The following is a 26,406-nucleotide window of genomic DNA, read 5'->3' as shown; positions in this document are numbered from 1 at the left end:
CACGGGAGTGTATATAATTTGTTAATATCACTTTTGTGGGGAAGGGGAGGAAGGAGACAGATGATTTAAAAGGAGAGAGCTCGCTCTCACTCTCGCTCCGTTCATGTTAAGAATCGGAAATAAATCTTGTTCAAACTATTTTAAAGGATATTCAAGATTCCTATGACTGTTAGAGACATGATCTTTAAAAAGAAACAAATAAGCAATATGCTGTAGTGCAACACTTCCCAACCAGAGGGATTTTGCCCGCCAGGGGACATTTGGCAATGTCTACAGACATTTTTTTTTTTAGACTTTTAATTTATTTATTTATTTATTTTTGGCTGTGTTGGGTCTTCGTTTCTGTGCGAGGGCTTTCTCTAGTTGCAGTGAGTGGGGGCCACTCTTCATCGCGGTGCGCAGGCCTCTCACTGTCACGACCTCTCTTGTTGCGGAGCACAGGCTCCAGACGCGCAGGCTCAGTAGTCGTGGCTCATGGGCCTAGTTGCTCCGCGGCATGTGGGATCTTCCCAGACCAGGGCTCGAACCCGTGTCCCCTGCATTGGCAGGCAGATTCTCAACCACTGCGCCACCAGGGAAGCCCGACATTTTTAATATTGTCTTGACTTGGGACGTGCTACTGGCATCTGGTGGGTAGGCCAGGGATGCTGCTAAACATCGTACAATGCACAAGATAGCCTCTCAAAACCAAGAATTATCTGGCTATTGTCAGTAGTGCCAGGGTTGACAAATCCTGGTGTAGTGGAAATAGCATGGCTCTGGAATCCGACAGAAATGGGTCTGCATCTAGCTCTAATCCTTATTAGCTATGTGACCTTCAGGATATACATTATGATATATCAAAAATGTGTAAGGGGGCTTTCCTGGTGGCACAGTGGTTGAGAGTCCGCCTGCCGATGCAGGGGACACGGGTTCGTGCCCCGGTCCGGGAAGATCCCACATGCTGCGGAGCGGCTGGGCCCGTGAGCCATGGCCACTGAGCCTGTGCGTCCGGAGCCTGTGCTCCACAACGGGAGAGGCCACAACAGTGAGAGGCCCGCGTACCACCAAAAAAAAAAAATATATGTAAATATATTTTGGCTGAATGAATATATTAATTCCCTTAAGTCTCAATTTCTTCATCTATAAAATGGTGGCGTTAACACCTACCTTATGAGTGAATAGACTGAATAAGTGAATGAGATGGTTTGTAAGATTAGAGATAATATAAAGAGTACCCAACTCAGTGCCTGGTACATGTGAGTGTTCAGGAAATGGTAATTAAATTGATGGTGACAGTGAGAAATAAAATTATGCCAGAGGGTCCTTCCGCTTTGCCTGAAAGTTTCTCTTCCACGAATCTGGTTACCTGAGTTCTGTTCCCCAACCCAAATCAGGTTACACGACAGATCCATGAGCATGAGCAGGAGAACGAGTTGCGGGAACAGATGTCAGGTTATAAGCGGATGCGGCGCCAGCACCAGAAGCAGCTGATCGCCCTGGAGAATAAGCTGAAGGCTGAGATGGACGAGCACCGCCTCAAGCTACAGAAGGAGGTGGAGACACATGCCAACAACTCGTCCATCGAGCTGGAGAAGCTGGCCAAGAAGCAAGTGGCTATCATAGAAAAGGAGGTCAGTATGCGCACACATGCCCTCCTGCCACAGCCAAGCCAAGCCTGTTCCAGTCCGTAGCATCCTGCGAGCTGGAGGCGGGAGTGGTGTGCTTTTTGGGGATGGAGAGACAGTACTGCTTTGGGGAAGGGGGTCCAGGTTTTATGGGGCTACTTAAAATTGTCATTAAAAGTTAAGAGAGTAACTGAAAGTATATATTGCATTCTTGTCCATTCAGATATATTCTGAGCATCAGTCCCCTGATGGGGGTGTGATACACATAAAAAGAACCAACATGCTTCTATCCTATGGAAACTTGCACCACTCAGGTCTGTTACTGTGCCTGCCTCACCCACAGTCCTCTTCAAAAGAAAACTGCTCTACAAATAGTCCCTTTTAGTGGCGATAATCCCTGCCTACAGCTGATTGGACTAGGGATGGGCACCTGACCAATGGCAGCAAGTAATTGATCTGGCTACTGCTTGGGTCTTCTAGGGACCATCTCTCTTTCCCATCCAGGTTCTACTAATTTTAAAAACAGACAAGGTAATGGAGATTGAGTCAAAATATCACTTTATTACTGATAAATATTAGATAGGAGAAGTGATTTATATCTGAATGGAAACAGGTCTAATAATACCGAACAAAATTAAACAGACTTGCCCACCTAGGCACTGGCAGTGCTAAACCAGTCGCCTTCCCCATCCCCACCCCCGATGAGACTTACATAGTATGGAAAAGCAGGGGTGAATTTGTGCTCCCTGGGGATGGAGTGGCTGGGGACAGGGTGCCAGGAGTGTTTCAGTAATTACTCTCTCTCTCTCTACGTGGAAGGAAACATCAGAATTGTAGAAGCATTCCCCCAAACAGCCATCAACCTATGAGGCAGTCTGGCATGTAAACCTCTGCGCAAACAGGGGCGATGTTGATTAAATAAACCAGTCAGAGTCTTTCCTGGGAATTTGATTTGGTAAATATGTGGAAAGAATTGTTCATAATGGAAAAGTTGTTGATAATAGAAGCTAAAGGTGAAAAGATCCATAGAAAGAACCATAAAGCAGACTTCTCTCTCTGTTCCCGAAGTAGCTCATCGTACATATGTGCTTCGTCTAGATGGTTCCCTGAAACTTAGATTTGGTTGCTTTCTTTTGATTGGGTCATCTTTTGTTTGGTCTGTTTTCTATCCATTTAGGAGCCCCCAAAATGTCCTGATATCCAACTATTGTGGATTATAGCAGATGCCTCGGGAAGCAAAATGTCATTAACTTTGCCTATTATACTAAAGATGACCCCATTCAAAAATCTGATAGTTGAAATAACCAATTAGAGAGTTAAATTCTTGGAAAAAAACTGGCCAGTCATCGTTATTTATCCATTTTTATAATTTAACCCTTAGGCCACCAACAATATGATAAAAATCTTTTATTATAATCCTTAGTTCACCTTTCATACCATGTATTTTGTATGTGTTCAATAAAACATGTTTATGGTTTACCTTCATGTTTTTCCCATAATTGGGAATATATTTTTCACTGGTAAAAATTTCAATTTTTTTTTTCTTGTCTGTTTAAGATACAGGAGAATCAAAACAGGCATTTGCTTATCTGTGTTTTCATTGTTTGTTCAAAAATACTTTTGCACTCTTTTAATGCATTCGAGAATATAGACAGCTGAATTCTGTATGAAGAACAATTCATCCTATATTACATTTGTTATTTTATCAGGCAAAGGTAGCTGCAGCAGATGAGAAGAAGTTCCAGCAACAGATCTTGGCCCAGCAGAAGAAAGACTTGACAACTTTCTTAGAAAGTCAGAAGAAGCAATATAAGATTTGTAAGGAAAAAATAAAAGAGGTAAGAATACCGATAGTTTGTAATCATCAAGTTGCCATTAGAATGGCTGGAACTTAAAATTGCTTCGTCTTACATTGTGATCAATAGTGTAACCCATTGATTCTCAAACTTTCCAGTAGAATCACCTGAAGTGGTTATTAAAACAGATTGCTAACCTACCACTAAATTTTCTGATTCAGTGGATCTGGGGTGAAGTTTGAAATATGCATTTCTAACAAGTTCCCACGTGATGCTGATGGCGCTGGTCCACGCACCACACTTCAGAAACCATTGGCCTAACTCTGAAGTATTCTTGCCTACTTTTGGTTTGTCCTCCACACTTCAGCCAGTGGTCTTTTCAAACCATGAGTCTCATCATATCACTTCATGATTTTAATATTCATTGGCTTCCCATTGCTCTTAGGATAGATCAAAATACTAGAAGTTCATATGTGGTCAGCTACCTGCCTCCCCTCCACTCTCATCTCACACCAACGTTCCCCCCACCTGCTTACCCCGCCCCTGACTTAGTGCTGCTTCTGCCACTGTGGTCGCTTTTGGCTCCTCAAACGCATCAAGCTCTGACCTTCTCCACCGTCTTTGTTCTCACTCTTCCTTCCACCAGGGTGCTCTCCCCACCCCCACTTCCAGTCCCTTCCCAACCTCCTTGTAAGACTAAGGATTGCTTATTAGTACCATAACTTAAATTTCACTTCCCCAGGGAAGCCTTTGCTTGACTGCCTTGACCAAGACAGGTGCTTCTGGTTTTACAACACTAATTTTCAATCATATATATATGATTGGAAAATATATATATATATATATATATATTTTTTTTTTTTTTTAGTGATTATTTGAGCTATTTTACCCTACTAGACAGTAAGCAGTCAGAGAAAAGACCATGTCTTTTTTTTTTTTCTTGGCTCATCCCTGTGTCTGGTACATGTGAATATTTGATAAATGAGTGACTAATTCTTGAATGTTTGGTTGACGACCTCTAGTGGACTTAGAGAGTCCCCTTGAAGAATTGCAGTTTGATCTTAAAGCTCAAATTTCTTCACTTCTCCTTTTACCAGTACTTACAGGTGAATTGCCTGCAGTTCCATAGACTTTCCTCCTCATGAGACTTAGGACTTCTTACTTGTGGACTAGTAGTGTATTAAGGTTTAATAGCATTCAGATGGGACATTGATTTAATGTATGAAATCATTCATTTGAGCTCATATTCTAAGTTAACAATATGGGACTTAGCAAGATTCCTCTCCAATTCTTTTTTAATTAGGAAGTGAAAGCAAGCGGGTTGGGGTGAGCCTCAGGATCTTTTGCCCTGCCCAGATGAATCACTGGTAATTGTTGGAACCAACAGAAATTTGTATCTGCTCCGCACTGCCAGAATGGAAAGAATCTCTGACACTGTAAGGTCTAGAAAACCAGGTTGTAGAGAAAAATAGCCAAACCAAGAAGATTCACATGCTCTCCATTTTCTTTTAGTTATTGTTTGATCTTGATTATTATATCATAATAGAAAGATGTTGCTGGATCACAGAGATAACCTTGACTTTTCAATAAGAAATTTTGGAATTTTCTCAGCTGAAGATTTTCTTATTTCTAACTCCATGTGTTCACTTATGCTCTGGAGGACATACTTTATGGCTGTAGCCACTATTTTGAGCATTTGTACCACTAAGGTATTTGGAGATTTGCATGAACTCCATCTTTAGAAGGTTTTCCCACAGAACAGCATTCAAAAGTCCCCACTCTGTCCTCAGGAATAGGGCTATTTTTGGTTCACCATACTCAGTTTTATGAGTTTTAGAGACCACAGGCCTAAATGTATAAGACCTTCAACATGCTCATGGAGAAAAACAAGCCTACAGCCAATTTAAGATCGCCTTTATAAGCCTTTCTATGCAAAGCTAGTATTACTCCTTATGAAGTAAAGCTTAGTTCAGACTATTGAAAATGGCATGTATGTTTAGATATTGATATAAAAGATATCGTCCTTGGGATGACAAAACAATATCCGTTACCCCTACTGTTGATAGATGACAGGGACATGGGCAATACAGAATGATGAATGGTCCAGAAATAATTTATCCTTGATTTTGGAGTGAATTTTTACGATCGTATTTGAATTTGGGTGTGCAACACAGTGGTTAATGCCAGACCTAGGATTGAAGTCACGGCATCAAGAGATGAGTCCGCCAGCCTTCCTGTGCTGATCCCAGCTTACTCCGTGCTGCAGACAGCTCTTGCTCTCATTGATTCTAATATTTCACTTGAGATTTCACTGGAACAGCAAAGTTGAATGCTGATTTACAAAGACTTCTTGGCTAAGTGCAAAAACAATCTAAGTAGTGTGTGATGGCCACATCACAAAACATCAAGTAAAATAGCTATTAGTAATTAAAGGAGATTTCAACTGAGTAGTTAACCAAGTATTATAGGTCCAGCTTGTGGGTGTGAACAGTATGAACAAAGAAGGGTGCCCTGTACTTTCTCTAAAAGTGGTCTTCTTACTTTCCCCATAGACTAACATCTTCTTAACTGTTCTGATTTATTGCTTTCTTCCCTTTACCCATATGGTCTGAAACAATTATGAACTTTCTCCTTTTGAAAATATAGGTGGTGTATTTACCCTCTAATATCAAATAAAGAATGCTCATTCCTGAAATTCAAACTAGTGACATTTGCAGCATTACCTCCTGTCTGTGACATCTGCCTACTTCTCTCCATCTTGTCACCACCTCCTCTGTCTAAGCCCCGATCGTCTCTCGCCTGGACCTTTGCAATAGCTTCCTAGCTGTCTCCGTGGACGTGCTCTTGCCTCCTTCATCCTGTTCTCCATGTGGCAGCCAGAATCGTCCTTTTCGAATACGCCTCGTTATGACACCCCCACACGTATATAAAATGCGTTTCCCCTGTGCCAAAACTCAGCGCCCTTGACCTGGCCTGTAAGGTCCGGTAACGGTCCTGCCTGCCTGTCCAGCCTCATCTCATGTCATGCTGCACCACCCACCCTGGCCTCCTGTCGGTTCCTTGATCGTACCATGTTTCCATTGACCCACCCGAAGGGTTTTGCTCAGGCTGTTTCCTCTGCCTGGGGTATTCTTTCCTCTCCTTTCTCGCTGGTTAATTCCTACAGATTTTTCAAATTTCAGCTTAGCTGTTACCAAGATCAAATATTTTTTATTCAGCATCCTTTGAACCAAGTACTTCAGCTGCACGGTAGTTATCACGGTAATCTTCAGTTTGTTTCTGTGGTTCTTTGATTGATTTTTGATTCTAGACTGTAAAGCCCCATGGTGGCAGATACCATATTCTTCTGCTCACCATTGTATCCTTGTGCCTTGCACAGTGCCTGTTGCACGATAGGAACTCAATAAGTGTGTGTTGATTTAATGAGTGAACTCATAATTTCTGAGCATGAGAAGCCAAAGACATGAAAACTAACAAGTCTCCTTCTCAATTGATAAGAAAAAAGGGAGGTGGGGGGGAGTGTGTGTGCAACACCAAGCCTTTCTGACCTTACATTCTCAATTGCTTTCAAAATAATTTAATCTGCATTGCAATGAGCTATTATATTTCTTTTTGCCTGATGAGACTGGCATGTTTTTTGGGGTTTTGTTTTTGTCTGCTTTTGTAAAGGAGATGAATGAGGACCATAGCACACCCAAGAAAGAAAAGCAGGAGCGGATATCCAAGCATAAAGAGAACTTGCAGCACACACAGGCTGAAGAGGAAGCCCACCTTCTCACTCAGCAGAGACTGTACTACGATAAAAACTGTCGTTTCTTCAAGAGGAAAATAATGATCAAGCGGCATGAGGTGGAGCAGCAGAACATTCGGGAGGTATTTATTTTGTTCATAACCACTGTCACTGACTTAAAAAGCAGTAAGCTTTGTGAGGACCATGACCATATCTGTCTTGTCTGTTCCTATATCCTTAACCTGTACAGGCATCAGTGCAGTCTGCCAGACACAAAGTAGGTACACAAAAGTGCCAGGGAATGAATTTACCACTGATAAGAGAAAGCCCATTTATAGAACAAGGAATCAACCTTTTCCAAGTAAATGTAATAGAATTTTCTCGAACACCTATTATAAGCCATAGCATGCAGTGGAGAATCAAAAGAAGTAGAATAGAGAATTTTTGCTTTTAGCCTGTTTGTCAAAGACTTGCGTTTTTGTGACTCTCCATGAAACACTTAATAACATAATGGTGCGCTACAGTTATGTTAATTCATTCCGTCATCCAGCACTTACGAGTGCCTTCTTTGTGCCAGGCACTGTGCTAGAGATGCCAGGGCTATTGAGAAGCCATCCTCCCTGCCTTCAAGTAGCCCGAAGTCTAAGAGGGGAAACAGACATGTAACAGACTAATTACAATGTAATGTGTTAGGTTTAGTAATAGATATAAATAAACTCTCACAGGCATATAGTCATGAAAGGGCTTGGAGGATTCCGTGATTGATGGGGAGTTGAGTGTTCTGGGAGTGTGGAGTGGAGTGTCAGAACAGGAGTAGTGGGAAGCAGGATGGAGGGCCTTGATTCTTAAGGCAAGACTTTTAGATTTCTGCCTGAAGGCAGTTGCATGGGCGTGAGAGGGTTTTAAGCAGAGGAATGACAATGAGAGTTCTTTATTTTGAAGAATTATTGCCTCAGTGTGAGGGTAGCCTAGAGTGGTGAGAAGTAAAGTACACTGAGGTCAGTTAGGGATGCTCTTTCTCTAGTTCCACCTGGAAGAAGCAGTGAGGATAGAGATTAGATCTGAGTGACATTTCTGAAGCAGAACTGACAGTAATTCAAACCAAATGCTGTGAGAATTTCAGAAGAAGGAGGAGTCAAAAATGAATTCAGAGTTTCTAATTTGGGAAATTGGACGAATATGATGTTATTCACTGAGATGAGGAATACAGAATGTGAATCGGTTGCAGATGCAAAGTTCAGTAGGAAATCATTGTGACCTGGAGTAATCCGAGAAGCCCTCAAATGAGCTAGCACATTGGTAGAAACATCAAAGTTGGATAAATATCAAGGGTTAGCCTGCATGAGGGAAACAAGCCCTTCAGGCACATTTAATGGGAATGTGAATTGGTGTAAGCTTTTTGGAGAGCAGTATTCAAATGGGAGGAAAAAAGGGTGGAGCAAACTAAAATTTATTGAACACATGTAATCATGGGCCAGGCTCAGGCTCTATCTGTGTTATCTCATCTTATTGGAAGAGAAAGAAACTAAACATTTTCAAGCCAGGCAGTGAGTGATATGGCTAAAACTCTACTTTACAGAGATTAGCCCAGTTTGGTGGTGATGCACAGATTGATTTTTAGAGCGTGCATTGTCAATGGGGGCAATATTGCCCCCCCAGGGGGTCCGTTAAAAATGGGTTCTTGTGGGGGAGGGGGGTCTTAGGTATTACAATGTCTTGTGCCCCTCTGAAGGGCCATAGTACATGAAAAGCTATACAGTGTATCTGTGGTGTTAACATTTCAGAGGTGAGGATGATCTGGAAAGGGGGAAGTCTAAAAAGGCTCCTGATGGGGACAGTAATAGGGGAAAAACAGGTTGAGAAACATCAGTTAGAGGGAAGAAACTAGAAGCAAAGAGATCAGGTGGTAGGAATAGGGTATAGACAAAGATAATGGTGGTAGCTGGCAAAAGAGAGATGGGTTTTAAACATTTGAAGTATAAAATAAACAGGACTTGGCATACAATAGGATATGAGAGAAAAGATGAGGGTAGAATTAAAGTTATTTCTAGGGTTTAAGACTTAGGGAAATGTAGATTTGGGCAGAAACGGAGAAGCTTAGAGAGAGGTATTGATAAGAAACTGATTAATTCAGTACAACACAAGTTGAGTTTGTTAGAAGGCTAAAAAGTCCAAATCAAAAAGTCCAATAGCAAGTTGGAAACAAGGTATTTGGGATTCTTTTTCGTCTGGCAATTATTATTTTTATTCTAGTGTCATGTATTTGGAAGAAGTCCGAAGCTAAGGGGGCAATTAGTGCCAATAAAAGCTATAGAAGATAATTATTCCCAAAAATGATAGAAACCACATTCATAACTTCGTAAGTATCAGGTTCTAACCAATGGAGTGAAGAATAACTAACTATACCAAGGTTTATTTCTTAAGAGTCTAGATTTTTTTCTTTGTTTAGTCTTATTCCAGAGCTGCCTCAGTGAAAATGTTCAAAGGTATTTTTCTTCTATTTACAAAAGTAATAAAAGAACATTGAAAAAAGACAAATATAGAAAAATACTGAGTAGTGAAAAGTGCTTGATAATCCCATCCCACCCACTTTCTACCCTGAGACAGTCACCATTAATTTGGCAGATATATTTCCAGATTTTTTCAGGTATGCATGTATACACACGTACAGCTTATATATTATATATAACTTTAACTTTACAAAAATAAGATTACATTAGTACCAGTGGGTTTATTTGATTTGCAAGCAATAGAAACAAACTCTGCTGACGTAGCATGCAAAGGAATTTATTGGAAGGGTATGGGCTGAAGACCCATAGCTGGAAAAGATGAAGAATCAAGCGGGGAAAGCAAATTCCGTGACCTAGAGGGCAAGAGCTAATGGACATTCCTCAAGACCTTGCCATTTGGATGTACCTCCTCCAGCCGTGTTTCATCTTTGTATCATTTCTGCTTAAGACTCAAATTCCTAGGAGAGATAGAACGTGATTAGGTAATGTGCTTATTCCCTTACTCAATAGTGTCTCTGATTCCAGATAGGGTGGAGTAGCTTCTCAAGCAAAAAGAGGAGCGTGTTAACAACAGAAGGGGAAATGGATACTGAACCTACAAAAATGTCCACTATACTGTTTCATAACTCTCTTCTTTTGTATTTTTTTCATTTACTATCTAGGACATATAACTCTGCCTCCTTCTTTTTAACCATCAATAGTATTTGGGTGGGGCGGGTATGGCTATAGAATAATTTATTTAATGAGGTACTTCTTGTTGGATATTTTGTTGAAGTTATGCAATATTACTAACAATGCTACAGAGAAAATCTTTGTATACATCTTTTTACATGTATGCAAGTACTTTGTAGGATATAGTATTCTCAGGAGTAGAATTTCTGGGTCAGAGTGTATATACCTAAATTTTTAATAGATATTGCCAAATTGCCCTCTAAGGGTTTATAACTCCCACCAGCAAAGACTACCTATTTTCCTCTACCTTTGCCAAAACTGAGTATTACCAGTCCTTTTTGTTAATGAAAACATTTAAAAGGATCACCGTAGGCTGAGTTGAGCCTCTTCTATCATCACTACACACAGATGCTCACTATTTTCTAACCAGTTACACAACTAAGAACTGAAGCTAAGAAAGTATTAAATGTCATATGCTAACAACATCTCCACTTAAATTTTGAATTCTAGTTCTTACTCAGTGTCGGTGGGCATGAACACAAACATTTTTATTTGAGTCAGATCACTTGCTTTTAAAGAAGTCAATAGTGCTTCCATTGAAACTTAAATAGAATGCTTGGATCGTGGTTGGGAAGGGTTTATTAGGGAATACACCCTGGTTCCACATCTTATGCAGGAGGTAGGTTCAAATGATGTGTATGGAAATGTGTTTCTTGGCCATGGTGTATGACCATGGCCATATGTTGTATGTATGTTTCAACCCTAAGCTCACACCCAGCCTGGCGAGATGCTCACTGTATGTGATGTGGGCAGGGGAACGTGAGCCACGTGCCTCTCATCTCACGCTCCCTCCAAGGCGTATATACATGGAATGCACTGGTGGGCAGAATCACCTGTACCATGAAATTTGTTTTTGTGTTTTTGCTCAACTCATTTTATTGAATGTATATAAGCTAGAAGTGCATATGATGTGGCTCTACTGTATATTGTGTCATTTGTACAGATGAAGCAACCATTGCATGGTGTGCAGATAGAGCAGAAGAATTTTCTTCAGAATATAGTATTCTAGACTGAAAAAGCATAAAACAGGAAAACATAAGCCATTCATCTGAATATTTTTAGTGGAAAACATTGAAAATCCAAAAACCTGAGTTTCAGCCTCAGTTCTACTTTATAGAAATTATATGATCTTTTGTTGGCCTCTCAATTCCCAAATGCCTTACTATCATATATAAAAGGGGTAAATCCTAACAATTCTTAACCACTGCATAGGGTTGCAACTAGAATTGAACAAAATATATGAAATCACTTTAAAAATTGAAAGCACATTACACATTATTATGTAGATACAGCAATGGGCTCTTAATAAGCTGAATAATGTTTTTATCCCATGGTGTAAAATATTATAGGCAGCTTACCAACTTACATCTCAGCAACTCAGATGTATGAATTAAAGGTAATTAATTAAAGGTAATTTCTATTGCAGTTGTAATAGAAAAACCATTTCAGTATCATGTTTCTGTCACTTTTTAAATAGTTTATAAAATCTAGATTTGTTATTATATGCCAGATATTCACTTCTGAATACAGAAAAATAATAATGACATTTATATATCCCGAAGCATTTTCTTATGGTCTTTTCTTTCATCTTCACAAGAATGGTAGTTCACAATGGGTACTACTGATATTATCCTCACTTTACACCTGAGGAAACTAAAATGTAGATTTAAAGTCTTGCCCAATGCCATGCATAATGAGTCAGCGGAAAAGCTGAAACTGACTCAACACCTTGAATTATTTTTCCATTGATTCTCAAACTTTAGTATATATCATAATTACCTGGATGGCATGTTATGAACTCTGGTTTCTTCCAGGTAATTCTGATGCAGGTATTCTTTGGTCAACATCCTTAAGCATTCCATTAAACACAAAGAGAAGCATTCATTTTCTTCTGAAAGTGTTGTTTGCTTTATGTTTTTAACCCCTTGTGAGTTTCTGGGCTTTGGACAGCTCAGACTCAGTGTGAAATTCTCCATTTAGGAAAATGTGTGGAATGTATAAATGCCCAATATTGGGACTCCTGGTCCTCAGAGATTGAAAATGATAGAGTGATCTAGGAACAGAATCTTCAGCCTTTGAAAGGGCTTTCCTTGGTTTTAGTCTCTGAGAAGAGCTCACCATCCTTTGGTGCCACCTAGGGGCCGATTAGTGATTTTTAAAAGAAGACATTTGATGGACCAGGTAAGGAAGGAAAAGAAAAACGCGAGAGAGGATTGGGGGAGATCCTCTGGAGGTTATCTTTTACTCCTTATAACAAATGAAATGGCATTTATACTTCAGATATTTCCCCACTAGAAAATAAGCCCTTGGTGGGGATGTACTTGTTCACTGCCCCATTCTTAGTGCTTAAAACAGTGCCTGACACATAGGAAGTATTCAACAAATGTTTGTTGAATGAATAAATAAATGAATGATTAACAACTTTGCTCCAGTAACAGATGCTGTGCTGTTTAAAGGACTTCTCTTCAAATGGCCGGAAGGCTCAAATATGCAAGATATTCTCAACCATACCAGTACACAAATGTTACTGATATCTCTATGAAAATGATCTTGCATTTTCTCCCATAGCAGATGCCATTGGAAAAGAGAGGCACCCTATTGTTCTGATTTAAAGTTCAGCTCAAGGGCTTTCTACTTTCCTTGCCCTTCTTAACTAGTAGTAATAACACCCTTTTCGGAAATCTTACAGCATAAAATCTTCACCTCTTTTAATATCACTTCCAACCTTGCACTTTTTAAAAAAAATTTTACACATAAAACTTATTTCCCTATATTAATCAAGCTTCTTTTGTTTGCGTGTTACTAAAATTTATTTGAGCTGGCTTAAACCAAAACCAGGGGGTTTGCTACAGAGCTATAGGAATGTTTCATAAAACCCAGTAGCAGTCATACAGCTGGACCTACAAGGAGAGCTTAGAACCAGTCAGGAACTTGGGCATCAGTATATTCCCTGCACTTCTTTTTCGTTCTTCTTGCTCTGAAGCCCAGCTTTCTCTAATCCTCAGCCCTCATAGCAACGGGTGGCTACCACATATGTTGTTTTTATGTGCCCCTCAATTCTAGCCACATGGAGATTAACTGTCCCGGAATCCAAATTCCCAGGAGAGAAGATAGATTGATTCAGTTTGCTGTGAGCTGAGGATATACTTCAATAAATGTCTATTACAGTTCCCTGTTAAACAGAGTGTTAGCAAGTTGAGCACCGAGTGATGGCTTAGTAAATATTTTTATGTACCCAGAGCGCGCATGGTTCAGATCTTTGATATAGTGCCATTTAGGAAATATTCTTGAACTGGGGAATGAAAAAATTTCACCCAACTTCCTCCCTCTTTTTTTTTTTCCTGGTTTCCTTTCTTTCCCCCTTCGACAAAAGAGAGAGAAAGACATGAGTAAAACTGGGAGGAACAGAATGATTAGATCTAGAAATGACCAAACAGACGGTAATGGAAAAGATGAAAGGGGAGAGATCTCATCTGCTTTTTCCCAGTGAGCCCTGACCTCTGAGATTCTGAAAAATAGATAGTTGGCCTACTTCTGATACATGCAAAAACAGGGTGTTTCCCAGAAAACTAGGAACACTGCAGACATTATCAGTTTAATCCAGCGATTCTCAACTCTGACTGCATATTTAGATCCAGCTAGAGAACTCTTAAAACTATTGACATCACGGTCCCATTCCAGACAGTTATCAGAATTTCAGGTTATAGGACTTAGGCATCTTACGTTTTAAAAGCTTCCTCACATGATTTTAATGGGCAACCAGCCAGGATTGAGAACCGCTGGCCTAACTAAGGAAACACTTATTTAGACCCATGCATAACACATCACCTGATTAAGATTCACAGCAGCCCTGTGAGGTAAGAAGGGGTCAGGTAGAATAACAGTAATCCCATTTTACGGGTAGAGTAATTGTGGTGGATGTGAAGTTGCCCAACTTGAAAGTGATGGATCCACATACAGAACCTCTGTCTCCAGGGATTGTGCATCTAGTCTCATTAAGTCATGCTGCCAAACACTAACGGGCTTAATTAAGAGACAGTTAATAGTGCCATTCCTTGCCTTCCCTCACCGAGTGGTGCCTTCCCTCCAGTTTGTCTCCATTCATCTCTCTCCGTGTATCTTTTCTTCCTGAATGCAGGAACTAAATAAAAAGAGGACACAGAAGGAGATGGAGCATGCCATGCTGATCCGGCACGACGAGTCTACCCGAGAGCTCGAGTACAGGCAGCTGCACACATTACAGAAACTCCGCATGGATCTGATCCGGCTACAGCACCAGACTGAACTGGAAAACCAGCTGGAGTACAATAAGAGGCGAGAAAGGGAACTGCACAGAAAGCATGTCATGGAACTTCGGCAACAGCCAAAAAACTTAAAGGTGAGAGGAAATTTCCCGATTTATGCTCCAGGACACAGCCAGGTTGGATCAATGGTTCCTACACCTGGATGACTGTCAAGAGTCACCTGGGAAACTTCGTAAAATTACAAATTTCAGGACCCCACAGCTACTGAATCACAATCTCCAGAGTCTGGGTATAACAGACTCCTAAAGAGATGTTGCAGGGCAATATGATCTCTCCATTTCTTCTTTGTATCTATGCAATTTCTCTGACCCCTTCATGACCTTCCCTCTCTAAAATTATAACACATGGACTAATAGCAGTCCATGGTTCTAATCCCAGGAAATGAGGAAGTTACCTGACAGGAATGTAGCAGATAAATTGTATCAGTCATGCCAGTCAGAATTGGTTGTAGCTACCTTGAGTGCTATTCTATTGAGAAAGACTCTAAAGCCACATCCACACTTAGTAAGGGAAAGTATGATTTATTAGTGACATCTGTCCTGGGCATGGGAATTGGGAGTGATATGCCAGACATTTATTATCCCTGCACTAGAAATACGGAACTCCTTTGGCCTGCACTACCTCCAGAGAATTTTAGCTGACTGCTAGTTAACAAACTATATGGACTAAGCCATTGCTATTTGTCAAGGGAGTCACTGTCAATGTTGACAAAGATATAAGGCCAACTTCAACCGCACTGGCCTTCTTCCTCTCTAGCCAGATTCTAACCTGTCTAATTAGTGATCCTTGTCATCAAAACCCCTCCATGAAAAAAAAAAAAAAAAAAAACCCTCCATGTGTTCATGAAATGTACATGTGACTATCAGGCAACCTGATGGAATGCCTTCTGGGCTTATAATAGTAAACCCCACCTCATCCTTGCCAAAATGCATATTTGAGGGCTTCCCTGGTGGTGCAGTGGTTGAGAGTCCGCCTGCCGATGCAGGGGACACGGGTTCGTGTCCCGGTCCGGGAAGATCCCACATGCCGCGGAGCAGCTGGACCCGTGAGCCATGGCCGCTGAACCTGCGTGTCCGGAGACTGTGCTCTGCAACGGGAGAGGCTAAAACAGTGAGAGGCCCGTGTGACGCAAAAAAAAAAAAAATGCATATTTGATATTGCTACATGCAAGTAGTGGAAATGGGTTATGATATAAAGTATAATCCAATGTTGCCCTTTATTGATTTTTCAAGGAAACACAGAACAATGAGAGATGGCTCATACATTGCCATCCCCTTTCTTACTTGGAAGTGGAGGAAAACAGTTAAAGGGGGAGGGGGAGGGGCAACAAACAATAGAAGACACTGAAGATTTTGTCTAGGAAACCACTGAAATAATGAGCAATCTTTTAACAAACTAAGCTTCATAGTATTCCAGAGTCTTCTTAGAGTTGTGATCTTGTAACAATTCATTTTTAAAAATCTATTTGTAAATTCAAAACTACTTCTGTTCATTTGATATAAAACCAAAGTATTTTAGGGAGGGTGGGAGGGAGGGGGACGCAAGAGGGAAGAGATATGGGAATACATGTATATGTATAACTGATTCACTTTGTTACAAAGCAGAAAGTAACACACCATTGTAAAGCAATTATACTCCAATAAAGATGTTAAAATAAACAAACAAACAAACAAAACCCAAAGTATTGGTAGAGTTAACACCTGTCTGTGACACATGTATTATTTTCATTATTACTGACTAGTAACGTGGGTCACTGCACCAAAAGACAGTTGGTCTCAGCACCTATATTGTATCATGAGAATGGAAGGCTTTCTGTATTTACTAATGTGTCTTTATTTTCCTTTTGTCACTTTTTCTATACAGGCCATGGAAATGCAAATTAAAAAACAGTTTCAGGACACTTGCAAAGTACAGACCAAACAGTATAAAGCACTCAAGAATCACCAGTTGGAAGTTACTCCAAAGAATGAGCACAAAACAATCTTAAAGACACTGAAAGATGAGCAGACGAGAAAACTTGCCATTTTGGCAGAGCAGTATGAACAGAGTATAAATGAAATGATGGCCTCTCAAGCGGTAAGTGGTTAGGTTCGGTGCCACGGCTTCAAGAGCTTTGGGAATCAAGAAAATTCAAGATCCAGCCTTTTGGTCCCAAGATGATTCTTGCGCACATTTAGGATATTGGTGTTTTTCTGCCCAAAGAACTGAAGGAAATGACGACGCTGAATAAAGCCAAGCCAGAGCGGATACTTGCTGGAGTGTGTCTTATAAGATGGAACTTGAGGAATAACATGCTAAATCAGACCTGTGGCACATAGGGACTTTGAGGGCAAGATGTGATAGATATTGCATGTAATATCATACTCTCATTCATCAAAGATCGCACAACTAATGTCAGGCGCAAATGAATAGACACACAGACACATTCATTAGGTAAACCTTTACTAAACATCTGTGCTCAGCCCTCTGCTGGGCTCAGAGATAGAGTGATGAGCTAGAGAGACGGCAGTGGTCCCTTTCCTCACACTTCTGTCAGTCAAGTAAGGAGGTCAGATAATTAAGCAATAAAAATAAAACATAAAAGTGCTTTGAAGTGGTAGGTGACAGAGGCTATGGGAGGATGAGTAGGAACAACTAGTCTGGTCTAGGGAATGCATCCCTGCAAGAGCCGAGAAGCATGAGGAATTTATTGAAGCAAACAGGTTCCATGGAAAAGGGCCTACACACTTTTCCAAAAGATGGATAGTGTACATTTGGGGACTGAAAGAACTTTGATATGAGCCCAAAGTTCAAGGAGGAGGATTGTGGGAGCCCAAAATGGAGACGTCATAAAGGTCTTGGCAGCCAGGGATGGGAGCTTGCCTGGTAATTCAGTGAAGATTTCACAAGGAGATGAATCTTAAAGGGTAATAGTTGATCAGACAAGCAGAAATGGAAAAGTTATTCCTGGCAGATGATACAGTATATATGAAGACTCAAAGGCCTAAAAGAGGATGGCACGTTTGAGAAACAACGAGTAGTTGATATGGCAGGAGTATAACGGGCAGCTGGTGGATAGTCAGGGGTCAGAGCCTCAAAGCTGGGAGTGTGGACATTATTCTATCAGCAATAGAGAGCTGCTAAAGCCTGTTTTAAGAAGGGAAGAGACAGGATCAGATGTGTGCTATAGAAAGATACTGGCAGTAATGTGGCAAATATAGGTAAGGAGACCTGTTAGGAAGCTATTATAATAGTCCAGGAAAAAAAAAAAAATGAAAGCATGAACTAAGAGAGAACATGCTAATGGAAGTGGTGAGAAGGGAGAGAAGGATTTGATAAATATTTAGGAGTAGAATAGATAGAACTTAGGGACCAATTTGAGAGGTAGGTTTGATAACAGTGGAACAGGTCATGATTTTACCAAGATAGAAAAATGGAAGGAGGGGTGAGTTTGGATGGATGTCTAGAAGATACTTGACTCGTTATCTGAGCTCTGCGGGTATCTAGGTAGAGAGGTACAGAGATGGAAATCTGTAGTTCAACAAGGTGTCAGGATTAACATCAAAAAGTTAGTCATTGTTATATGGGGGCAGTTGTAGCTATTCGGAATATCTGAGATCTCCTACGGATAGGAGATAGTATTAAAGAGGAAGAGGACTCAGGACAGAGTTGTGGGCATCAACATTTGAGGGCTGAGTAGAAGGTGGACCAAAGAAGATGAATAGCCAGGGGTCAGAGCCTCAAAAGAGAGTATGTCACAGAAGCCAGAACAAAACTTTCTAGTTGATGATTTCACATGTTGCAGAGAAACCATTGGGGACCAGCAGTGGCTTTGTCCATTGTCACAGACCGTGGAGTGGTGGAAATGGAAGACATTCTAAGTAGATTGAAAACGTGATTATAAAGTGAGACAGAAACTGTAAGTGAGACTGCTTTCCCCAGATTCTTGTCAGTGAAAAAAAGGAGAAAGAGAGCTATAGCTAGAGGAAGAGACAGTTAAAAGAGGTCTTCGATTAATTGGGAAAGGCTTAAACATGCCCTTAGCTGAGGATCAGAGCCAGCGTATTTCATTCATTCATTCATTTATCCAATAAGTATTTATTGAGTGCCTCTACTGTGCCCCAGGCACCCAGGAATACTGTGGTGAATAAGACAGTCATCGATCATGTCTTCATGGAATCTATAGAAGAGTGGAGGAAACAGACGTTGGAGAAGTCTATGTGTAACAGCAGAGCAAGGGCAGTGTGCCCACTGAGTGTAAACCAAGAGAGCTAGGCTGGTCTGGAGAGTCAGGAAAGGCCTCTCAGACACAATGATTATTTAAGCTGCAGTGTAGGGAGCACATTCTAGGCAAAAGGAACTACATTTGTAAAGATGGGAAAGACCATTGCACTTTTAAAGAACTCAAGTCCATTGTGTTTGGAATATAGAGAATGAGGAGGAAACTAACATGAGAATAAGATGAGAGGGGTAAACGGGGACAAGATCATACAGGGGCTTGTAAGCCTTCTTAAGAATTTTGATCTTTATCCTAAAGGCAGTGAGAAGCCATTGAAGAGTATTAAGGAGGAGACTGACATCAAATTTGCATTTTTGAATGATCAGTCTGGAGACACGTGGAGAATGGCCTGGGAGATGACAAGCGTGGGTGTAAGGCGATCATTTATAAGGTTGCTGCCTTTACCTGGGTGTGAGGGAGTGGACAGTCAGGATGAAGCAGAAAGTGACTCAGTTTGAGAGCTAGGCAGGAGGTGGAACTAGGAGCATTTAGTAACAGACTGAACGGGAGAATGAGATGGTGAGGATGACTCCCAGTCTCTAGTTTGAGCAAAATGGTAGATGCTGCCATTTATCTATATGGTAAAAAAGGAATTGGAGATTGGGAAAGTGGGAAGGGAAATATGATTAGTTAATATTAATCATGTTGAGCTTGAGGCTGGGAAATATCCAGATGCAGATACCTCGTGTAGAGTGGATAAGCTAGCCTGGACCTCAGAAGAGAAGTCTGAAATAGAGGTGTAGATGTGGGAGTCATTTGCATAAAGATGGTATTTGAAGCCTTTGGAATAGATGAGATTCCTTAGGAAGGGCAGTTAGAGGGAGAAGAGCGCCCGTGACAAAGTCCTGAGGAACACCCACGTGTAATGGCCCAATAAGGTAGGGAGTAGCTGGAAAGGAGGGGAGGGAGGGAAAAACCGAAAGGTGTGGTGTCTCAGAAAACTAGAGAGTTCTGGAAGGAAGGGGCAGTCCACAATATCAGATGTCGCTGGGAGGACAGGCAAGATAAGGACCCCTCCAGGGTGGTCATCAGTGACCCTCCTGTGAGCAATAGAAGGGGAGGTGTAGGAACAGAATGAGGAGTGCAGACAGGGGTTAAAGGTAAGGGGAAGGGGAGAGAGTTGGTAGGGACATAAAGGTTGATGGGATTTTGGTTTTGTTCATGTTTGTATTCTCAGCATCTGCTACAATGCCCAGCATACAACAGGTGCTCAATGAATGTCTGTTATATAAGATGCGAGAGAACAGGATCAGGAGTATAGGTTCATGATTGCTCTTGAATAAAAGGAAAGAAATAACCCTTTCTTCTGAGGCAGGGAGGAGATAAAAGTACAGATGATAATTACGGCAGTCCTTTACTGCCCGCTTACCATGTGCCAGGCACTGTTGAATTTTATAAGTGTTATTTCATTTTTGTGAAACCCCTTTGACCTTTGAAGTAGTTACTTTTTTTTTTTTTTTTTTTTCCGCGGTATGCGGGCCTCTCACTGTTGTGGACTCTCCCGTTGCGGAGCACAGGCTCCGGACGCACAGGCTCAGCGGCCATGGCTCACAGGCCCAGCCACTCCGCGGCATATGGGATCTTCCCGGATCGGGGCATGAACCCGTGTCCCCTGCATCGGCAGGCGGACTCTCAACCACTGCGCCACCAGGGAAGCCCTGAAGTAGTTACTTTTTTAACCCTAATTTACATGTGAGGAAACTGAGGTTTATTGAAGTCAAGTCACTTGCTTAGGGCAAGGGTTGGCAAACTTTTTCTGTAAAGGGGCAGGTGGCAAATATTTTAGGCTTTGTGGACCAACAGAGTCTGTCACAACTACTCAACTCAGCTATTGTAGTACAAAAGCAGTCATAGATAATATATAAATGAATGAGCGTGTCTGTGTTCCATCCAGGAAAACTTCATTTACAAAAATAGGCAGCAAGCCAGATTTGACTCTTGGTCCATGGTGTACCAACTCTTGACTTAGAGGGTCACTTAGTGGTACGTAGCTAGTGGTGGACCTACGATTTGAACCCTGTTTGGGGAGACCCTGTAAGCCTATATGCCTGGCCACTACTACACTGGCCACTATGCTGCTTCTGTCACATCCTTTTCTTGAGTTTAATCCAATAGAGGGAACAGACATGATATTTACCTCTACTTTTATAAAACTTTTTAATGGATTTGGTATGTGCAACTTTTGGGGGTGATGAATACCAAATACTGGAATATCCCCTGATTTCTAGACTGGCACTTCTTTAGAGTCAGAGCTGGTACAGAATAGCACAGTTACTGACATTAATAATAGAATGCCAGAAATAAGAGAAGATGGGGGTGTTTTCAGTGGTCTAAATTGCCTGTAGAATGAGCCTCTCACCCACTTGGCCAGGGCTCATAACAATTAACCAAGCCAAGTAGAAAAGAATAGACTTTCATTCCCTTTATTGGTAAGAAACCTCCCATATCAAGAGGGAATCGATAGCAATCTCCTTGGGAGCCAGTAATCCCTTTGGCATTTATCTGTGAAGCTGTTGCTGCTGCAGACTGGCTGTTCATTGTGTCTAGTGTCTCTTCTCCCTTCACCTCTCATTGGGAAATGAGAAGAGCAGCATCCTCTCTAGTGGATTTTAGTGAAAGCTGGTTAGGGTTAATTATTAGAAAGTACCTTGGAAATATGATTCCATTATTTATTTTGTGTTCATTTGACATTGTATATTTCTCCAAAGCACTAAAGAAGACACTATGCAAATAGCTTTCTAAAACTATTCTAATAACATTTCAAAAAGTCATAACTATCGAGATATTAAGAAATGTTATTGTCACAAATTGTACAGAAGAGGGAAGGCAGCCTAAGGTGGAGAATAGGTATCTTGGCAAAGTGGTCTCAATGGAAACTTGCAGATATACTCAGGGTAGACAGACTAATTCAAGGGTTCTAATCTCATAGTTCCCAGCTGAACTGAGGGCCTGCTAAATCTAGACCAAGCCAAGTCTGGTGGGACAGGAGGGTCTTCATCCCTGAATACAGTCCTGCTAATGGCCCTAAATCTTCAACTGTGCTCATTGAAAGGCTGGCATTTCTGCTGGCTGGCTTGGTCCATTCCCCACACAGGATCAGTATCCTGGTGTGTAATACAAAGTACAGGTGCTACAGGGAGCAAGGGAAAAACTTTATCTGGATTTCACTGCTTCAAACCAAAATACACCCCGTAAGATTATCAAGGCTACCTTCTGTGGGGAGGAAATTTTGAACCACTTGAGTTTTAGATGGCTGGCCATAAGGATAAAGTAAAGCCAATGTTATAGGGACCAACTTTACTTGCTAGGAGTGTAATGGTACTGTGGTATTCCTCAAATATTATGGAGATTGGACTCATTTTTTTTAGCGCTAAGGATATCTAAATGTATAATGGTTTGGGGGTTAAAGATATGTAAATATGGAAATGGTTAGTCAAAATAATGATAACACCGGCTATTTACTGACCCTTTGGTATACATCAAGAACTATGCCTGGGATTTTATATGAATTCTTTCATTTAATTCTCATACCAGTCTTAGACAATAGGAACTATTATTGTTATTTTCTTGAGATGAAGAAAATGAGACTTGGAGATGTTAATTAACTTGCCGAGGTAACACACCTAAGTGAATGGTGGGGCTGGAATTCCAGCTCAGGAGTCTGCCTCCAAAGCCCACAGGCTTAATTACTGGAGTGTGGAGCCTTCCTGACTCCTGCTAGTGTGGTTTTAAGAAAACCAGGTTTCCTTAAGAATGTTTTTGTTTTCTTAAGAAAGAATGTTTTAAGAAAAGGAAGTGTTTTTAGATCTTTGTAGCCCATTGGGCAGAATGTACTATTTTTGATTCCTAACTCTGAAAGTACCCCCCACCGGGCATCTGTTTTTCTGAGAGACCTGTTTCAGCCCAAATAAGGGAGCATCTTCCAGTAGTCACCAAGTTCTGTAAGCTAGGAGCGAATCACAGTGTATGTCTTCTGTACCCGCAGTTACGGCTAGATGAGGCTCAAGAAGCAGAATGCCAGGCCTTGAGGCTACAGCTCCAGCAAGAAATGGAGCTGCTCAATGCCTACCAGAGCAAAATCAAGATGCAGACAGAGGCACAGCATGAACGTGAGCTCCAGAAGCTAGAGCAGAGGGTGTCTCTGCGCAGAGCACATCTTGAGCAGAAGGTATGAGCATGTTGTCAAGGGTCCTGTACCGCTGGGTAGAGGACGGGCGTGCCTCTGCCTGTGTACCGGGCGATTTAACAAAGGCGCTGTTCCCCTCATACCTGCTTTGATACTCCTAGTGCCCTGAGAGGTAGGCATAGTCCCCATTCCACAGACAGGACACTGAGGCTCAAAAGGCTTAATTAAGTTACTTGCATAAATCTGATCCCACAGCCTAAGTTCTCTCTATTATATTACTCTGCTCGGAAACCTTCCACCTTCACAGCCTGAGGACTGACACGGGTTACTGGGTAGTTGATTTGACGTATGAAAGGTACTGTGAGTTGATAGCGTGGCCCCTAAATGTCGTGAGGCCAAATACAGATTTGGTTTTTATTCTCAGCTATTTCTAAACCAAAAGAAATCACCAGCAGGGCTCTTTAAAAATTAAAATGAAGAGAGGCTGATATTGCCATACATAATAAATGTTATCAGAATTGAAATATTCATTGCTTTAGATATTGCTGAGGAATATGAAGTAGAAAAGATGTCATAAAGCATCTCAGAGCTGTTAAGCATGTATTTGCTTAACCAGTTATTCGTGCTTTCTTCTGGTAGTTCCCAGAGATCAACGTGAGAGACTATTTTCCTGCTCTAGAACTAAATTGCTAATGACCCAGGGGGCTTTGGGCTCTCTCTGGGAAAGCAGCACAACTTAATTGTGCTTGAGTGTCTTTTAGCTTCTCCCGAGCCATCTCCTGCGGAGACAGGACAGTGACCTAGATCGGCCCAGCTGCTTGGCTTGCTAGAATGGCAGTGCTGGCCCCAGGTGGCCCCAAACATTTTTATTCTTGTGAGAAAGTTTTAAATGTGATGGATTAGACACACAACATTTATCACAGGACTCTCCCAGCCTGCCCCAGACTAGTTTACTCTTAGTTCCTGCGTATGTCATCTGTGTGCATGTTATGTGTATATATATGCCTGTTGGGAACTCCTTTCCATTAAGAACTGTTCATTGTGCTTATTTCAGATTGAAGAAGAGCTGGCTGCCCTTCAGAAGGAACGCAGCGAGAGAATAAAGTACCTATTGGAAAGGCAAGAGCGAGAGATTGAAACTTTTGACATGGAGAGCCTCAGAATGGGATTTGGGAATTTGGTTACATTAGATTTTCCTAAGGAGGACTATAGATGAGATTAAATTTTTTTGCCATTTACAAAAAAAAAAAGAAAGAAAGAAAGAAAACAAAAAAATTCAGACCCTGCAAAACCACATTCCCCATTTTAACGGGCGTTGCTCTCACTCTCTCTCTCTCTCTTACTCTTACTGACATCGTGTCGGACTAGTGCCTGTTTATTCTTACTCCATCAGGGGCCCCCTTCCTCCCCCCTCCCGTGTCAATTTTCAGTGCTGGCTGAAACCTGGCCATCTCTTCTATTCATAGTACACGTCACAGTATCGATGTGATTCAAAATGTTTTAGTGAAAACTTTGGAGACAGTTTTAACAAAACCAATAAACCAACAACAACAAAAAAGTGGATGTATATTGCTTTAAGGCAATCACTCATTACCACCAATCTGTGAAAGTAAAGCAAAAAAAAATAATAATAATAATGCCAAGGGGGAGAGAGACACAATATCCGCAGCCTTACACCTTAACTAGCTGCTGCATTATTTTATTTTATTTTATTTTTTTGGTATTTATTCATCAGGAATTAAAAAAAAACAAAGTTTTATTAAAGATTGAAAATTTGATACATTTTACAGAAACTAATTGTGATGTACATATCAGTGGTGACATATTAATACTTTTTTGGGGAATGGGGGGTGGGTGGGGTGAAGAGATCTTGTGATTTTTAAGAACCTGCTGGCAAGAGTTTAACTTGTCTTGAGCATATTCTGATTGTATCATAATCATTTTCTGCTGTTGCAGAGGATGTGAATACACTTAAGGAGCTCACAGAATCCCAGTAGCACAAATTGGGCTTTGGCAAATCGTGTATTTTGTGTATAGAAGGAATTTAAGGAGAGGTATTACTTATTTTCATATTGTATTTTAACTGTTTCTCTGATCAAATTTTTTTACTCCCTCCTCCCAGTCCTCCCCACCTCCCTCCTTTTCCAATTCAGTATTTGGAGTTCAACACTGTCTCTCAATCAGATCATCTTGATCTTTTTTCTTTATTTCCCTGCCCCTCCCTAAGTCCCATATCTTGGTCATAAATATTGCATTATTCACACTTTCAAACTGTGTATTTTCTTACAATAAAAAATGATGAAAAAAAAAAGGCTTTACTTCTTTTGCATGCACTTTAAAAAACAAAACATTTTTCAGGTTCCAAGGAAGAGCATGATAACTGTCAGAGCTTTTAATTATATTTGTAAATAAAAGTGTTCATCACATTGCCTTGCTGTGTTATTGTAGCAGGAAGTTTCCCTTCTAGGTTCATCAGCTCCTAATGCAGAGGGAGAGCTGCCCTCCAGAAGCTGTTCTCCATGGCCCCTCAAGAAGAACCATTCAAGATTTTCAGGTAAAGCTGCATCTTCCAAGTTCTTCTGCAGGGCTGAAGATGGGGTTGCACTGTCTGAAGTGGTCAACTGCACCTTTTTACCCTTAAGAATAGAAGGTGGCACATGGGTGCAAGTGCACACACACACGTGCACACACGTGCACACGCACACGTGCACCCACAATGTGCCAGTCCTAGGACCATGTATTGCTGAGAGAAGTGAGGCACCTTAAAGAAAAGCAGGCTATGAAGAAGACATTATAACCAAATATTTGAAATGATCCTACTGTAATAGTAGATTCCCCCACCCCTCATTGTCAGGTTTTATTAGAATAAATTTATGTACATGACAATGAGGTAGTAAAATCTGTAACTTCTAGGAAACGGTTTTGGGGTCAAGACAATCTCAGTAAGATCTCATTCTCTTAGGGTCCTGAGTCCTACTCATTGAAAATTGATCTCTAGCATGATGACTTGAAGATCACAGTTGAATTCTACAGGATATTCAGTCATCACAGACAAATGTGAGGAGTCATGTTCACTGTGATAGACTAACCCAGAGAGGTGTACTCCAGAACTCACAAAATGATTATTAACATGGGCTAACCCCAACCGTAAAGGCTTTAATAGTGAACACCCAGTTTTCTGAGCAGCTTAGGTCGTTAAAGTTTCCATATTAGGTACATCAGAAAGTAATATTGGAAAGGGCTGGAAAGGACTCATAATTATCCATGAAAAACAGATAACCTTTATTGCATTATGCTTACCATGTGATAGAACTCTACACTAAGCATTTTGTAGATGAGGAAA

General features: G+C 41.0%; 1 protein-coding gene across 3 annotated transcripts in view; it reads left to right on the top strand.

The window, feature by feature from the left end:
* Positions 1–25,489, top strand: part of TAOK3 (TAO kinase 3) — a 183,853-nt gene extending 158,364 nt beyond the window's left edge. For all 3 annotated transcript variants that reach the window (XM_067700765.1, XM_067700764.1, XM_067700766.1), the window contains 7 exons: positions 1,377–1,613; positions 3,317–3,445; positions 7,073–7,276; positions 14,514–14,753; positions 16,543–16,755; positions 22,923–23,105; positions 24,118–25,489. In XM_067700765.1, coding sequence (XP_067556866.1) covers positions 1,377–1,613; positions 3,317–3,445; positions 7,073–7,276; positions 14,514–14,753; positions 16,543–16,755; positions 22,923–23,105; positions 24,118–24,279 — 1,368 coding nt within the window. In that variant the 3' untranslated portion in view covers positions 24,280–25,489. The remainder of the gene's footprint in view (positions 1–1,376; positions 1,614–3,316; positions 3,446–7,072; positions 7,277–14,513; positions 14,754–16,542; positions 16,756–22,922; positions 23,106–24,117) is intronic.
* The last annotated feature ends 917 nt before the right edge of the window (positions 25,490–26,406 follow it).

This window comes from Pseudorca crassidens, chromosome 12 (assembly GCF_039906515.1).
Source record: "Pseudorca crassidens isolate mPseCra1 chromosome 12, mPseCra1.hap1, whole genome shotgun sequence".
Taxonomy (NCBI): domain Eukaryota; kingdom Metazoa; phylum Chordata; class Mammalia; order Artiodactyla; family Delphinidae; genus Pseudorca; species Pseudorca crassidens.
This window is presented reverse-complemented; position numbering and strand designations above follow the sequence as displayed.